Source organism: Salvelinus sp. IW2-2015, linkage group LG20 (genome assembly GCF_002910315.2).
Source record: "Salvelinus sp. IW2-2015 linkage group LG20, ASM291031v2, whole genome shotgun sequence".
NCBI lineage: Eukaryota > Metazoa > Chordata > Actinopteri > Salmoniformes > Salmonidae > Salvelinus > Salvelinus sp. IW2-2015.
In genome coordinates, this window is record NC_036860.1 from 56,155,615 (window position 1) to 56,170,958 (window position 15,344).

General features: G+C 42.6%; 1 protein-coding gene across 2 annotated transcripts in view; it reads right to left on the reverse strand.

Annotated features, from left to right (window-relative positions):
* Positions 1-1,246: 1,246 nt before the first annotated feature.
* LOC111982145 (small G protein signaling modulator 1-like) overlaps positions 1,247-15,344 on the reverse strand; it is a 22,433-nt gene continuing 8,335 nt past the window's right edge. Inside the window, exons 4-23 of one of the 2 annotated variants that reach the window (XM_024013739.2) lie at positions 13,315-13,477; positions 13,049-13,198; positions 11,798-11,865; positions 9,144-9,286; positions 8,924-9,055; positions 8,692-8,813; positions 8,518-8,585; positions 8,262-8,425; positions 6,912-7,041; positions 6,304-6,495; positions 5,980-6,125; positions 5,627-5,755; positions 5,329-5,505; positions 5,116-5,184; positions 3,590-5,032; positions 3,178-3,385; positions 2,952-3,061; positions 2,729-2,825; positions 2,332-2,499; positions 1,247-2,094 (exon numbers count right to left, since the gene is read on the reverse strand). In XM_024013739.2, coding sequence (XP_023869507.1) covers positions 2,006-2,094; positions 2,332-2,499; positions 2,729-2,825; positions 2,952-3,061; positions 3,178-3,385; positions 3,590-5,032; positions 5,116-5,184; positions 5,329-5,505; positions 5,627-5,755; positions 5,980-6,125; positions 6,304-6,495; positions 6,912-7,041; positions 8,262-8,425; positions 8,518-8,585; positions 8,692-8,813; positions 8,924-9,055; positions 9,144-9,286; positions 11,798-11,865; positions 13,049-13,198; positions 13,315-13,477 — 3,968 coding nt within the window. In that variant the 3' untranslated portion in view covers positions 1,247-2,005. Of the gene's footprint in view, positions 2,095-2,331; positions 2,500-2,670; positions 2,826-2,951; positions 3,062-3,177; positions 3,386-3,589; positions 5,033-5,115; positions 5,185-5,328; positions 5,506-5,626; positions 5,756-5,979; positions 6,126-6,303; positions 6,496-6,911; positions 7,042-8,261; positions 8,426-8,517; positions 8,586-8,691; positions 8,814-8,923; positions 9,056-9,143; positions 9,287-11,797; positions 11,866-13,048; positions 13,199-13,314; positions 13,478-15,344 lie in introns of those variants that run through there. The other variant, XM_024013740.1, reaches the window with a different exon arrangement.

A 15,344-nucleotide genomic window follows, 5' to 3' on the forward strand; every position in this document is an offset into this window, starting at 1 on the left:
TGGAAGAACTTGTCTGGTCTGCACATAGCCCTGATCTCAAACCCATCAAACATCTTTGGGATGAATTGGAACGCCAACTACGAACCAGGGCTAATCACCCAACACCAGTGTCCGACCTCACTAATGCTCTTGTGGCTGAGTAGAAGCAAGTCAAAACAGCAATGTTCCAACATCTAGTGGAAAGCCTTCCCAGAAGAGTGGAGGCTGTTCTAGCAGCAAAGGGCAGACCAACTTAATGCCCATGATTTTGGAATGAGATGTTCGACGAGCAGGTGTTCACGTACTTTTGATCCTGTAGTGCATCTTTATCTACACCAGCACGGTTTCCACTAGATAACACAGTCACAAAGTCAGATTCCACAGCCACATTGTCAAAATAGGCGCACAAAATAGGTGCTTGTTGTTATAAATTTAAGGTTTGGGTTAGGCATAAGGTTAGCAGTGTGGTTATAGTTAGGGTTAGGTTTGAAATCAGATTTTAAGAAGAGAAATTATAGAAATGGGCAGGGTGTAGACATAATTATGACTTTATGGCTGTGATAACTAGTGACGACTAGTGACGCACACTTTGGCTACAGGCAAACGTGGCTTTACCAAAGACAACACGGAGTGAAGTGCAATGAATTAAACTAAAGTTGACACAATGCTGAATCCAAAATATACGGATTGTTTAATACACAGCAAAGTAATAACAACAATAAACAGTTCAAGAATACATAGAAAAAATATTCTTATTTTTCTCCTTTGCTCATATATGTTTGACGGTTTATTTATTTTTATTGTCAAGCGACAAATCACATGTACAGTAGCTGACGTGTGTACATATCTGATCACATGTACAGTAGCTGACGTGTGTAGATATCTGATCACATGTACAGTAGCTGACGGTGTGTAGATTCTGATACAATGTACAGTAGCTGACGTGTGTACATATCTGATCACATGTACGAGTAGCTGACGTGTGTACATATCTGATCACATGTACAGTAGCTGACGTGTGTACATATCTGATCACATGTACAGAGCTGACGTGTGTACATATCTGATCACATGTACAGTAGCTGACGTGTGTACATATCTGATCACATGTCAGTAGCTGACGTGTGTACATATCTGATCACATGTACAGTAGCTGACGTGTGTAACATATCTGATCACATGTACAGTAGCTGACGTGTGGTACATATCTGATACACATGTACAGTAAGCTGACGTGTGTACATCTGAATCAATTACAGTACTGACGTGTGTACATATCTGATCACATGTACAGTAGCTGACGTGTGTACATATCTGATCACATGTACAATAGCTGACGTGTGTACATATCTGATATGAAACAATTTAGCTCCATTGTTATGCTCACAGATACTTTTGAACATTAGCCTTTGTGTTACAAATACTTTTACAGTTAACATTACAGTACCACAGCAATACACACAGACATTTAGCCAGGAGAATATATAATGAAGAGACCGATTTAAGCACTAATACAAAAATACTGGCTGCCATGATGGAGGGCTGCACCTCTACTCTGTGAATGGTTCTAACTGATGGGAAGTGCATGATGCCAATGTACAAACAAGATCTCATGTGGTAATCATATTGAGAATATCCCTGCACAAAATAGCTCAATTGAAGGCAAAACAAATACAAAAAAACATCCTGAAGCAATATGCAAAAGAGTGTTTGTTTTTAAAAGGGTACATTCACTAAGTGAACAATTAAATGTATTCAAACGTATTGATTATAATGTTAATTACCTGAACATAGGAAAGTGCTTTTAGAGACTGAGACACAGAAATACTGTGTTGTGCAATTATTGTAGTGTGAGTATATTTTCAGTACGAGTCACCTGGTGATTTCAGGAATAGAAATGATGATTTAGAAGCATGATTTTGAAATACTGACTAATTGTTGGTTTAGCTTTCATACAAATACAAGTGAACATATTGTCAAAATGTTGCACACTGAGTGAAAGGGAAAGGAACAGACACATGGTGGATTACTTGTTTTCTATGAGAGTCTGCACTTTGAGGACCAAGTCTCGAGCCATCGTTAGGACCTGCGGGACGTTGTGATGCTCGGCCATTTCTGAAGAGGGAAATCAAATCAAACACACTGTGTTACAAGATCCTAAATGGTTGTGTTGATTTACATATGAGTGCAGCCTATGGAGTTGTGCTTTTTGATGTTGTTAGCAAGCAGAATAAAAGCAGTTGCTACATTCAAAACATACATTCAGCAAGCAAAAAGAAAGTGGCAATGAAATTAAATAACTGAATTGTCAAATATTCCATAACAACATCTAAAGTCATCGTTTAGCCTCACCGTTGAAGAACTTGATGATGTCAGTGAAGTCCATGTTGTTCTCCAGGATGATGTCTCGGTACATCTCCACCAGTGCCAGAGCGATGAAGAGGACAAAATGAGTGGAGGAGGTATACGTGGCCGCCCAGATGGTCTCCCACACGGAGAACACATCATCATACACCATCTCTGGAGGGAAGAATGGCACAGCAGGTTATACACCAAAGAAGACTGTGATATGACCTGCCTGCAGAACAGTCATGTTACAGAAATAAAATGTTAGAAAAAACTAGCTAAAAATCTGTATAGGTCCTTCATATTGTATAACTTGAACAAGATTAATTTAGGTTTAAACATCACCAGCATGGCCCTTTCATAGTGTGTGCGATGTAACACATGCCCATGCAGATGTCAGCACCTCGTTTGAAGTCTAGCAGGAACCAGCGGTAGCAGAAGTAGAAGTGAGTGTAGTCTCCATTCATCTGCATCACTTCAAAGAGCTCTGCATCAAGGATCTAGCAGAAAAGATGACGAGAGTGCCTATCTGGTACTACAAAGTAATATCACTGTACTTATAATAATGTGCATGTGTGACTGTGTATATATGTGCGTGTGTGTGTGAGCATACGTGTTTATGGTACCTGGATGAGGGAGCGCATGTTGGCAAAGTGTGAGTCCATGGCCCCTCCATGGGGGAAGTTGTGATTCATCCTTTTCATCAACTCAGAGAAACAGCTGAAAGCTATGACCTCTGAGTAACACACAGACACAAATAAACAGCAAATGATTCATGTTATCTTACTCATGTCTGTAAATGATGCAGTAATATTATGCAGTATAAGAGAGCTATTGTTAATGCAGACTGACCATCATCCAGAATGACCAGTAAAGGAGCCAGCAGATCACACATGCCCTGGACATAGCCAATCTCCAGATGCTGCCACACATAACTGCACATTATGTTGCGTAGTTTCTCTAGGTTAGCAGGAGTGAAGTACCAGTAGGATCTGTCACAGCGTCTCACGTCCTTATCAATGCGATGCAGGTTGAGCAAGTACAAATCCAGCTGCTCTTGCTGCACAGAGTGACAAAAGTGACTAAGATTAGTTAAATTTGTTCAACTTCAAATGGCTATTGTTTCGTCATTCATACCAGCATTGTGTCAGCTCTGTAGCCAGTTGGGTACTGTATGTTAAACCAACAATTAGCCAATCAACCTCAAAAGCTGTGAAATTCATTACAGTACACATACAGTAGGTAACTCATTTGGAGTACTTACAGAATAGGTAGTCCCTGCTGGGGACACTGCCACTGGTGAGACCTCAGGTTTGAGTTCCTCTGTCTCAACCACAGAGTCAGACTGAGTGTAGAGACTCTCCATCTCAGGCTCCTCCTCAGACAGGGCTGGCTCTGTTCCATCAGGACTGGTGTTGGAGGGTGCATCCAGGACAGGCCCCCCTGAGCCAACTCTCCCCAGGGCCAAGGGGGCAGGTGGGGGAGCCATCAGGCCAGACAAAGGTCTAGCCCAGGCCGTGGGAATATCCTCCATCTCTAAGGCGGAGGGCGAGTCATCAGAATCTAGTGTATCAGGAGATCGCCTAGAGTGGGATGAAACTGTAACACTGGCCCTGGCCTCAGGCAGGGGTGGATTCAGTACTGGCAATGCAGGTGCATGTTTCTCTGAATCTATGGCAACTGTCATTTCTGCAGCTTTGTTATTGTAATTCTCAGGGAAATTGGCCTCCACAGAGTCTAATGGTTTGGTTACAAATACATCTGCAACCTTTTCTTTAGTACTATCCATGTCTTTCTCACAAACACAAGCCTTGCTGGTTTGAGGGGTTTGCATTTTTTGAAATTCAAATTCTGTGATTTCTTCCATTTCAGAGGAGGTTGTGTCCTCTTTTTCAGCAATACCAGCCTCCCTTATCGTTGTTGAATCTTTGTTTCCTTCTGTTACAGATGGCTCTCTGGGACAGAAGGGCTCTATCGCTGGGGCTTTGCTCTCTTGTGTTTTAGTAACTGTGGCCTCGCCTAGTGGCGGAGCTGGAATATATACATTAGAAACCTCAATTTCTAGTTTGAGAATATCAGTATTCTCAGTTGCAAACGCTGCTCTCACAAGGAGCTTTGTGTCTTCTGTGGTGGAAACTTCAAACAACCCATCTCCTATAATGTTGTTTTCTTCCATTTCAACATTTCCTAAGGACTTTGCATATTTTTTGTCAGAACGCTCTTCAACTTTCTCTGAGGTTTTCATGATTTCTACCAATCTAGAGCTTTCAACCACTTCACGCTCTGGGGCCTTGAACTCTCCGGCTGATGCAGCCTTGTCGTCAACTGTTATCAGCAGCTTTAGTTCTTCAGATCCAACTTCAGTTCCCAAGACAGTGAAAGGACTCTCTATTAGGGGTGGCTCAGCCTTGGCCACTGGGCTAGATGCAGCTACTTGGACTGCTGATGGCTCTGGTGATGGCTGAGTGGCTGCTGGTCTGACTGGTGAGTCAGATACAGGACTGTTGTTGTTGTTTGTGCTTTGAGGCTGTTCTGGAAGACCTGAGTCAATAGACAAGCTGTAGAAGGATCGGTCCCCAGAGTCTGAGGTACCATTTGGGATGGCTACATCTCGGAGGTCTTTCAGTGGGGTTTTGGACCGCTCTTTGCTTTTCTCTCGCTTCGTCTCAGATTCAATCAGTTCCACTTCCTCGACAAACCAAAATGCCTGCAACAGCAGACCATAGGAGAGTGAATACCAAGTATTATCAAGATATTCTATTAAAATCCTTCAGTATAAACATACTGTACCTGTGTGCTACTTCTGGAGTCACTCTGTGAGTGGGAAATCTGTTTGTCGGAACCAATGCTCTGTGAGGACTGGTGTAGGAGGATGAGACAAATGCCAACCAGGAAGAGACCAGAACAGCATGGGGAGAGACATATGTAAGTGGGTTAACCATATGAGTCACAAATTCTGTCATGTGTTACCCTCATCAAATGGGACTGGTATGGCCCACTTACATCAGTGCTGATGGTGGAGTCTCTCTGCACTGGTCCTGGTCTGTCCACACTGGCCACAGAATTACACTTGGCTATGGCTTCAGCATGCTTCTCCCCCTCATTCTGCTTTACGATGGCCTCACAGCCCAGCCACTCTTTCATAGTCTGCTCATAGCAGGCTCGCACCTGCTCATCCACCTATACACAGATTATAAATACACAGGGTCACTAGTGTGTAATGGTATTACATTTGACCCTCCTTCCTACTTTGATTCCTGAGTTCCGTAATTTTACCACATGACAATATAACAATACCCACCTCCATCCTACATTTCTGGGTCATATCGAAGTGGTAGTGTCCCAGCAGGAATGGCCAGACCTCCTTGCGTATTGTAGGAGCCACACCACCATAGTACACCAGACGCAGAAGCTCATGCTCATCATATGCCTGCAGGAGAAAAGATTGTGAATGTGATTACATACAGACTCAATACAGTACTGTCATCAGTTGCTGTGTGATTATGTACACCTCTCAGTGGGATGTTGATGAAGCAGGTACATTCACACTGTGAGCAGTTATCTAAGCCTTGAAGAACATACACAATCACTGCATGTTGTAGTTGTGTGTACAGTGTGTTGAGAATGATGAGCAGATGGTACAGTAGATCTTACAGAGCGGTCCTGGAGGAAGCTGCTCCAGACATCCACAGTGAGTCCTTCCTGGGCATCATGAGGCACGTCAGGGTCGACGATGGTGGGGTTGACCAGGGCAGAGAGGTGGATACGAACAGTGGACAGGTGACGGCAGTAGGCAAGCCCTTCAATGAAGAAGTGAAGAAATGTGCATGGTTATCAATCCAACCATAACATGAAGACACTGGCCTACAACACATTCCCGCAAGACGCCCCCGCCTCGAAGCTGCAGTATGTCACTGCATGAAGATTATAGCATTTGAATTGGTCTTTCCTAAATTAATTTATGATGCATGTACTCACAGCCATAGAAAGCACGGGAAATGATCTGGTACTTCATGGTGTCACAGAGGAGTTTCAGGGGAGCCCTATCCTGGTTGCAGCCGTTGGGTAGTGAGCCAACACGGGATCCGTTGAGAGCGCAGGAGAAACAGGAGGACTTCCTGGGGGTGGGGTGCCACATGTTCAACGCCTGGTCCATCAGCTCTGGAGCCACTGGACAGCAAACAACAGGCTCAATGTTATCATCAGCATGAACATCGTCGTTATTGTTATTGTCATTAGCAGCTACAAGATCTTCTAGAACTGATGGAGGATTTGGGTGACTTTCTTTCATAATAAACATGGAAACATTGACAAACCAATACAGAAGATGGAGGTGTGACAAAGACAACTTGATGCCCATGTATGGTCTCAAATCCAGGGTAACTAATGGAGGGTGTTCGCAGGTTCACAGGACTACAGATACAGGCAGAGACACATGGGCTGGACAGAGAGGGGCTGAGGGAAGGCACACGGGACAATGGTCAACAAATCAATGAGAGAGAGCGAAAAAAATGAATGAAAAAGTTTATTCTGAACATATTTGAACAGAAAATCGATACAGAATAAGAAGATCACAAGTGACATACCAAAGTCTGACGGAGTACCAGGAAGCAGGATCCGAAAGACATAGTCAGTGGCCTCGTCCTCTTCTTTATCCGACACAGACTCCACAGAGCCCTGCGGACTCCTCTTCCGCAATTTAGGGAAAACCTTTCCCTGTAGGCAAAGGAATGTACTGCACTCAGTATAAGACAAAGGAATGTACTGCACTCAGTATAAGACAAAGGAATGTACTGCACTCAGTATAAGACCAAAGATTACTGCACTCAGTATAAGAAAAGGAATGTACTGCACTCAGTATAAAGACAAAGAATGGTACTGGCACTCCTGATAAGACAAATGGATTACTGCCACTCAGTATAAGACAAAGGATTACTGCACTCAGTATAGAAAAGGAATGTTACTGCACTCAGTATAAGACAAAGGGATTGTACTGCACTCAGATAAGACAAAGGATATGTACTGCACTCAGTATAAGACAAAGGAATGTACTGCACTCAGTATAAGACAAAGAATGTACTGCACTCAGTATAAGACAAAGGAATGTACTGCACTCAGTATTAAACAAAGAATTGTACTGCACTCAGTATAAGACAAAGGAATGTACTGCACTCAGTATAAGACAACGGGATGTACTGCACTCAGTATAAGACAAAGGAATGTACTGCACTCAGTATAAGACAAAGGAATGTACTACATTCAGTATAAGGCAAAGGAATGTACTGCACTCAGTATAAGACAAAGGGATGTTATGATGATGATTTGCGAGAGTGATTAAAGTTTTATTTAATCTTACTCTCAAACTCAGATCCCTATCGTTTAATTGTGACGCACGACTAGGCTAGATACAATTAATGATCCAGCCTGAGAAGGCCAGTCTCAGTCCTTGTCCTTGGTCTCGCAAATGTCCTTCATGTTATCCAGAGGATGTATTAAGACCCCACTCACACTTAAATTCCTAGGTTTTATATTCTTTCACTGCCCCGCTGGTAATATACCACAACCCTTACAAAGCTATCTTCTATTGCAGCCTGTGAATTATATTCCCAGCTCTGCTATCACTACCATTTTCATCACAACCCATATAAAAAACCTTCACATGGTGTTCCCTTTGCTTTGGCAGGTCAATGTTATTTTCTACTTGGAGGCTAAATTGGTGGATAAGATCAATATCAGTGTAAAAGTATTCCTCTGGCAGCAGTGTACTAACACAGAGATCAGAGTTATCCTCAGTCAAACAACATAAATGATGCTATAGATGACCCTGTTTTAATGTTACAAGAAACAACTAGCTAAATCATACCATCAGGCTTAATTTAGTGGATGTGGACATAATGGCTACAGTAAACATGAATTGAGATCGGAATAATGCAGACCTTTCCCCTCTGGGACCAGAGCGGGGGATCCAGTTGTCCGTGTGGCAGCAGGCCCGTCTCCAGGCAGGTCAGGAACTGGAGCAGGTGTCCTCCCCGGGGGAACCGCAGTGGAGGCCTCTGGATCCCATCCTGACTCACCAGAACCACTGTCCCACCACTGTCCACTGGGAAAAACATGATCACAAGGTCAATAACACACAAACAAACAAATGTATACAAAGCTATAGGCCTACATAATTAAGAGAGGTTCCTGTACCTTGCTGATGGCAGTGCAGATAAACAATCTCCGCCAGGCGAATAGTCATGGCAAAGTCCCAGTAAACACTGTAGGAAAATAAATGTAAACAAATCATATATAATTTGGCATGCTCAGTGGACAAATATGAATGTCAGAATATGTTTCTATTACTGTGATTTGATATTACATTACCTTTTTTCAGTATCATCTGCCACAGTGCCATTCATGAGCTGGTTGGGGGTCCATTTCAGGGTCATGAGATCTGCAGTCTGGTGGAGAGACAGGTACCCTGGAATAGCCTCCATGTCATCCCTCTGTTGACCAAGACACGATATTTGTTACAAAGCATTCCCTGCTGTTTAAACAGTGATAAAAAGCTATGTCAGATCCTTTAAATCACACACATACACACACACACACACACCGGCTGCACCAGGACGTTGTTCTTGCCAAACAGCAGTGTAGCCCTGTTGTTCTGATGGAGGGACTCAACATAGTCCCTAGCCCACAGGATGGGCCGGTCCTCCATACTGCCACTGGACTGCCTCTTCTGGATCTAATAGAAAAGACCATTTGACCATTTTTTATACATCATATACTTCACACACATCATTCATTTACAAACAGATCATCCACACACTGACCAGGGCAGGTCGCCTAGAGGGGGAATCCTGGCGACAGTGGCCACTGTGGATGCGGTGTCTCTGGACTAGCTCATCAGCAGATGGGTCTGTCCAGAAGTGGTCGGCTGTCTTCACCTTAGTGTACTCCAGAGCACAGGGGCCGACTGCAAGAGTAAAAGCAACAAAACACTGAGATCCACACCAGTTTGGGCGTGGAAAAGTGAAATCACTATTTCTAGCCCCTAAAGAACTGTACTAAACCATCATCATACAGAGTGAAATAATGAGGTACCAGCAATGTCATTGTTACGCTCACAGGAAGAGGTAAATGCACTTGTCTGTTATAAGTGTGAGTGTAAAGTCAATTTGGAGTTAGTAACCAGTATATTTATATTCTAAACCACAGAGCTATGTCCTTATCTGAAATAAGGTAATATCCACTGTTAAGCACTAGTCTCCAACGGTTGAAGTCGGAAGTTTAAATACACTTATGTTTGAGTCATTAAAACTTGTTTTTCAACCACTCCATAAATTTCTTGTTAAAAAACTATAGTTTTGGCAAGTCGGTTAGGACATCTACTTTGTTCATGACACAAGTAATTTCTCCAACAATTGCTAACAGACATATTATTTCACTTATAATTCACTGTATCACAATTCCAATGGGTCAGAAGTTTACATACACTAAGTTGACTGTGCCTTTAAACAGCTTGGAAAATTCCAGAAAAGGATGTCATGGCTTTAGAAGCTTCTGATAGGCTAATTGACATCATTTGAGTCAATTGGAGGTGTACCTATGTATGTATTTCAAGGCCTGCCTTCAAACTCAGTGCCTCTTTGCTTGACATCATGGGAAAATCAAAAGAAATAAGCCAAGACCTCAGTAAAAAAATGGTAGACCTCCACAAGTCTGGTTCATCCTTGGGAGCAATTTCCAAATGCCTGAAGTTACCACGTTCATCTGTACAAACAATAGTACGCAAGTATAAACACCATGGGACCACGCAGCCATCATACCGCTCAGGAAGGAGTTCTGTCTCCTAGAGATGAACGTACTTCGGTGCAAAAAGTGCAAATCAATCCCAGAACAGCAGCATAGGACCTTGTGAAGATGCTGGAGGAAACAGGTGCAAAAGTATCTTTATCCAAAGTAAAACGAGTCCTATATCGACATAACCTGAAAGGCCGCTCAGCAAGGAAGAAGCCACTGCTCCAAAACCGCCATAAAAAAGGCCAGACTATGGTTTGCAACTGCACATGGGGACAAAGATCGTACTTTTTGGAGAAATGTCCTCTGGTCTGATGAAACAAAAAGAGAACTGTTTGGCCATAATGATCATCGTTATGTTTGGAGGAAAAAGGGGGAGCCTTGCAAGCCGAAGAACACCATCCCAACCGTGAAGCATGGGGGTGGCAGCATCATGTTGTGGGGTTGCCTTGCTGCAGGAGGGAGTGGTGCACTTCACAAAATAGATGGCATCAGGGAGGCAGGAAAATGATGTGGTATATTGAAGACACATCTCAAGACATCAGTCAGGAAGTTAAAACTTTGGTCGCAAATGGGTCTTCCAAATGGACAATGACCCCAAGCATACTTCCAAAGTTGTGGCAAAATGGCTTAAGGACAACAAAGTCAAGGTATTGGTGTGGCCATCACAAAGCCCTGACCTCAATCCTATAGAAAATGTGTGGCAGAACTGAAAATGTGTGTGCGAGCAAGGAGCCTACAACCTGACTCATTACACCAGCCCTGTCAGGACGAAGGCCTAAATTCACCCAAACATTATTTGTGGAAGCCCTTGTGGAAGGCTACCCGAAACGTTTGACCCAAGTTAAACAATTTAAAGGCAATGCTACCAAATACTAATTTAGTGTATGTAAACTTCTGACCCACTGGGAATGTGATGATAGAAATAAAAGCTGAAATAAATCATTCTCTTGTAACGCACGTCGTCGGGAGAAGGAGAAGAGGACCAAGGTGCAGCGTGGTAAGTGTTCATATTTTTTTTATAAAATACGCAACACTTGACAAAACAACAAACACGACAAACGAACAGTCCTGAAAGGTGAAACAAACACTAAACAGGAAACAACCACCCACAAACACAGGTGGGAACAGGCTACTTAAGTATGATTCTCAATCAGAGACAGCTGTCTATCATTGTCTCTGATTGAGAATCATACTTAGGTAGCCTGTTCCCACCTGTGTTTGTGGGTGGTTGTTTTCTGTTTAGTGTATGTCACCTTGCAGAACTGTTTCGTTTATCGTTTTTGTTGTTTAGTTCTAGTATTCGTATTCATTAAAAGGAATTATGAATACTTACCACGCTGCACCTTGGTCTTCTCCTTCTCCTCTATACGACGATCGTTACATCTCTTTAATATAATTCTGACATTTCACGTTCTTAAAATAAAGTGGTGATCCTAACTGACCTAAGACAGGACATTTTTACTAGGATTACATTTCAGGAATTGTGAAACACTGAGTTTAAATGTATTTGGCTAAGGTGTATGTAAACTTCCGACTTCAACTGTATGTCATGTTGTATCTATAGGTTATCTTAGAGGGAGTCACAGTCACTGTAATGTGCCATTCAATGTGCTATTTCTTATCTTATCAGATCTGTCTGGCCACATCCTGGCAATAGAAGCTATAAGAAGAGGTCCATTAATACCTAACAGAGAGGCAAGGATTGGTCCATCCACAGCATCCATTAGAATGGCCTCCCTGTCATAGAAAGTACTGGAAGAGAGAAAATCATGTTTACTAAAAATGGTGCAAGACGTTCTCTGAAAAGTGACTGTAATACTGTTTTTGCATAATATTTACAGTTTTTTGACTGTAAAAAAATGGCAATGTTTATATGACCCCCTTACAAACAAGCCCATTTCTCCCACATTCTTGCCTACACATGCCTTTTATACCTCCTGTGCGCATTCCGGCAGGTCAGTGACAAGTGGTAATAGTAATGTGCAGATGTGGGTGGGCGTTTATTTGAATAAATAAAATAATTTTCAAAACAATAAAATTACATATTTTGAGTTTAATTATGTTACGTCCAAATGAATGAAATCTATTTTGTTCATTAAACAGTCAAGACACACCTACCCCGATCACAGTCCACACCCATATATTTTGTAGTAAGAATATAATAGAATATAAACAGAGTAAAATACTAATAATATTGTTCCCACACAACTTGTGTCAAGGGAATGTGTGGAACAGCTGTCATATAAAAAAAGTGATAGCCTATTATTGCTAAATGTTTCTAATCAGCGATACTGTAGATAACCAAACGAACAGATGAGCTATACCACCTCCATTTGCCCAGCCTGAAACCAATTAACCAAATAGTCCATACAGATAGAGATCCAATTAAACAAAATCACATTGATTGAGACAAGTCAGTGAAGTCACAGGGTTTTAGTCGGGAGTAGGCCTAGGCTACTAAGCGTCTGCGAGTGAAGAGCAAAATAATATACTATTTAAACTACATAACATGCTGTCAAAATGTTCTAAATAATGAGGCAACTAGACAAGATGATCATGAGCAGCACTCACGTCAACTTAGCTAACATTTCCCTAGCCAAATTGTAGAACTGGCAGGAGGATGGTTTACTGCCGCTGCCTAGCAACCATCAAGAGTTTACGAGAGTAGTGCGTGCCAATGACGGCTCAGCATTACGGCTACGTTTCATACTGAGCCGTAGGCAGAACTTTACCGAAACAATTACTAGGTCGTTAGGCGGAAATAAAAGTTTTGGCTTTGATTCCGGCAATAGTTGGTGGTATGGTATAGTTAGTAGAAAAATGACTTGGTGTGAAAGGGATATGAGTCGTAGGCTATACATTGAACAGCAACTGTTGGTATTTGTAAGATCAAACACAATATCAGCCAGAAGCTGATCAGTTGATTGATTGCTACCTGCTGTTCTCCACTAGGTACATGACAATCTTGTCCAGAAGTTTCTCCATGAGAGCAGTGCGGATCCACAGGTTCCTCAAGCCCTGGGGGGGGAGGTTGGTCACCCTGGGTTGTTTCGGAACACTGACATTATTTAGTTGAGCCTGTCTGCTGGAGGAGAGGAGAGGAGAGGAGAGTTTGATACAAATGTTGTATACTTTTGACATCTCTGTGTGTGTGGAGGGGTGGGGGGTGATGGGAATTACTATCCAAGATCATTGTCTTACTTGGTCTCGATGAGCTGCTCTAGTTCTTGGACCTTTTGACACAGTTCCTCCACCGGGGTGAAGCTCTTCCCCACCTTCATGAAGAGTGCTGCTACCTTATTACTGCACAGGAGGCCCGCTGCTCGCCTCTTCAGCCCATGGAGCACACATGCCTCCACTACAGCTGTAGACACACATAGTACAGAATATACAGACACAAACAGTAAACACAGAGTTTGGTTTTCCCCAAAGCGATATTCACTAAGCTATGATTGCATACACTGTAAACAACAAGTAAACCACATACTGTTTATGGATTTCCCTAGCAGAGTTTGATATTTTTCAGGAGCACCCGGTGAAAATGAAGTGAGAAACCCTTGGACATTGAATGCTACTGCAGAGAGGCAGGGATGTTTTTTTTTATTTTTTTATTTTTTTATTTAACCTTTATTTAACCAGGTAGGCAAATTGAGAACACGTTCTCATTTACAATTGCGACCTGGCCAAGATAAAGCAAAGCAGTTCGACACATACAACAACACATAGTTACACATGGAGTAAAACAAACATATAGTCAATAATACAGTGAAAAAAAAATAAGTCTATATACAATGTGAGCAAGTGATGGTGAATAAGGGAGGTGAAGGCAAACAAATATATGTATAAATAAATAAAAATATAAAAGGCCATGGAGCGAAGTGAGTACAACACCAGCAAGTAAAATAAAAACTAAAAAACACTGGAATGGTTGGTTTGCAGTGGAAGAAAGTGCAAAGTAGAGACAGAAATAATGGGTGCAAAGGAGCAAAATAAATTAATAAATAAATACAGTAGGTAAAGAGGTAGTTGTTTGGGCTAAATTGTAGATGGGTTATGTACAGGTGCAGTAATCTATGAGCTGCCTCTGACAGCTGGTGCTTAAAGCTAGTGGGGAGATAGGTGTTTCCAGTTTCAGAGATTTTTGTAGTTCGTTCCAGTCATTGGCAGCAGAGAACTGGAAGGAGAGGCGTCCAAAGGAAGAATTGGTTTTGGGGGTGACTAGAGAGATATACCTGCTGGAGCGCGTGCTACAGGTAGGTGCTGCTATGGTGACCAGCGAGCTGAGATAAGGGGGGACTTTACCTAGCAGGGTCTTGTAGATGACTGGAACCAGTGGGTTGGCGACGAGTATGAAGCGAGGGCCAGCCAACGAGAGTGTACAGGTCGCAGTGGTGGGTAGTATATGGGGCTTTGGTGACAAAACGGATGGCACTGTGATAGACTGCATCCAATTTATTGAGTAGGGTTTTGGAGGCTATTTTGTAAATGACATCACGAAGTCGAGGATTGGTAGGATGGTCAGTTTTACAAGGTATGTTTGGCAGCATGAGTAAGGATGCTTTGTTGCGGAATAGGAAGCCAATTCTAGATTTGACTTTTGGATTGGAGATGTTGATTGTGCGTCTGGAAGGAGAGTTTACAGTCTAACCAGACACCTAGTATTTGTAGTTGTCCACATATTCTAAGTCAGAGCCGTCCAAAGTAGTGATGTTGGACAGGCGGGCAGGAGCAGGCAGCGATCGGTTGAAGAGCATGCATTTGGTTTTACTTGTATTTAAGAGCAGTTGGAGGCCACGGAAGGAGAGTTGTATGGCATTGAAGCTCGCCTGGAGGGTTGTTAACACAGTGTCAAAAGAAGGGCCAGAAAGTATACAGAATAGTGTCGTCTGCGTAGAGGTGGATCAGAGAATCACCAGCAGCAAGAGCGACATCATTGATGTAAACAGAGAAGAGAGTCGGTCCAAGAATTGAACCCTGTGGCACCCCCATAGAGACTGCCAGAGGCCCGGACAACAGACCCTCCGATTTGACACACTGAACTCGATCAGAGAAGTAGTTGGTGAACCAGGCGAGGCAATCATTAGAGAAACCAAGGCTGTCGAGTCTGCCAATGAGGATGTGGTGATTGACAGAGTCAAAAGCCTTGCCAGGTCAATGAATACGGCTGCACAGTATTGTTTCCTATCGATGGCGGTTACGATATCGTTTATGACCTTGAGAATCTCTCTCTT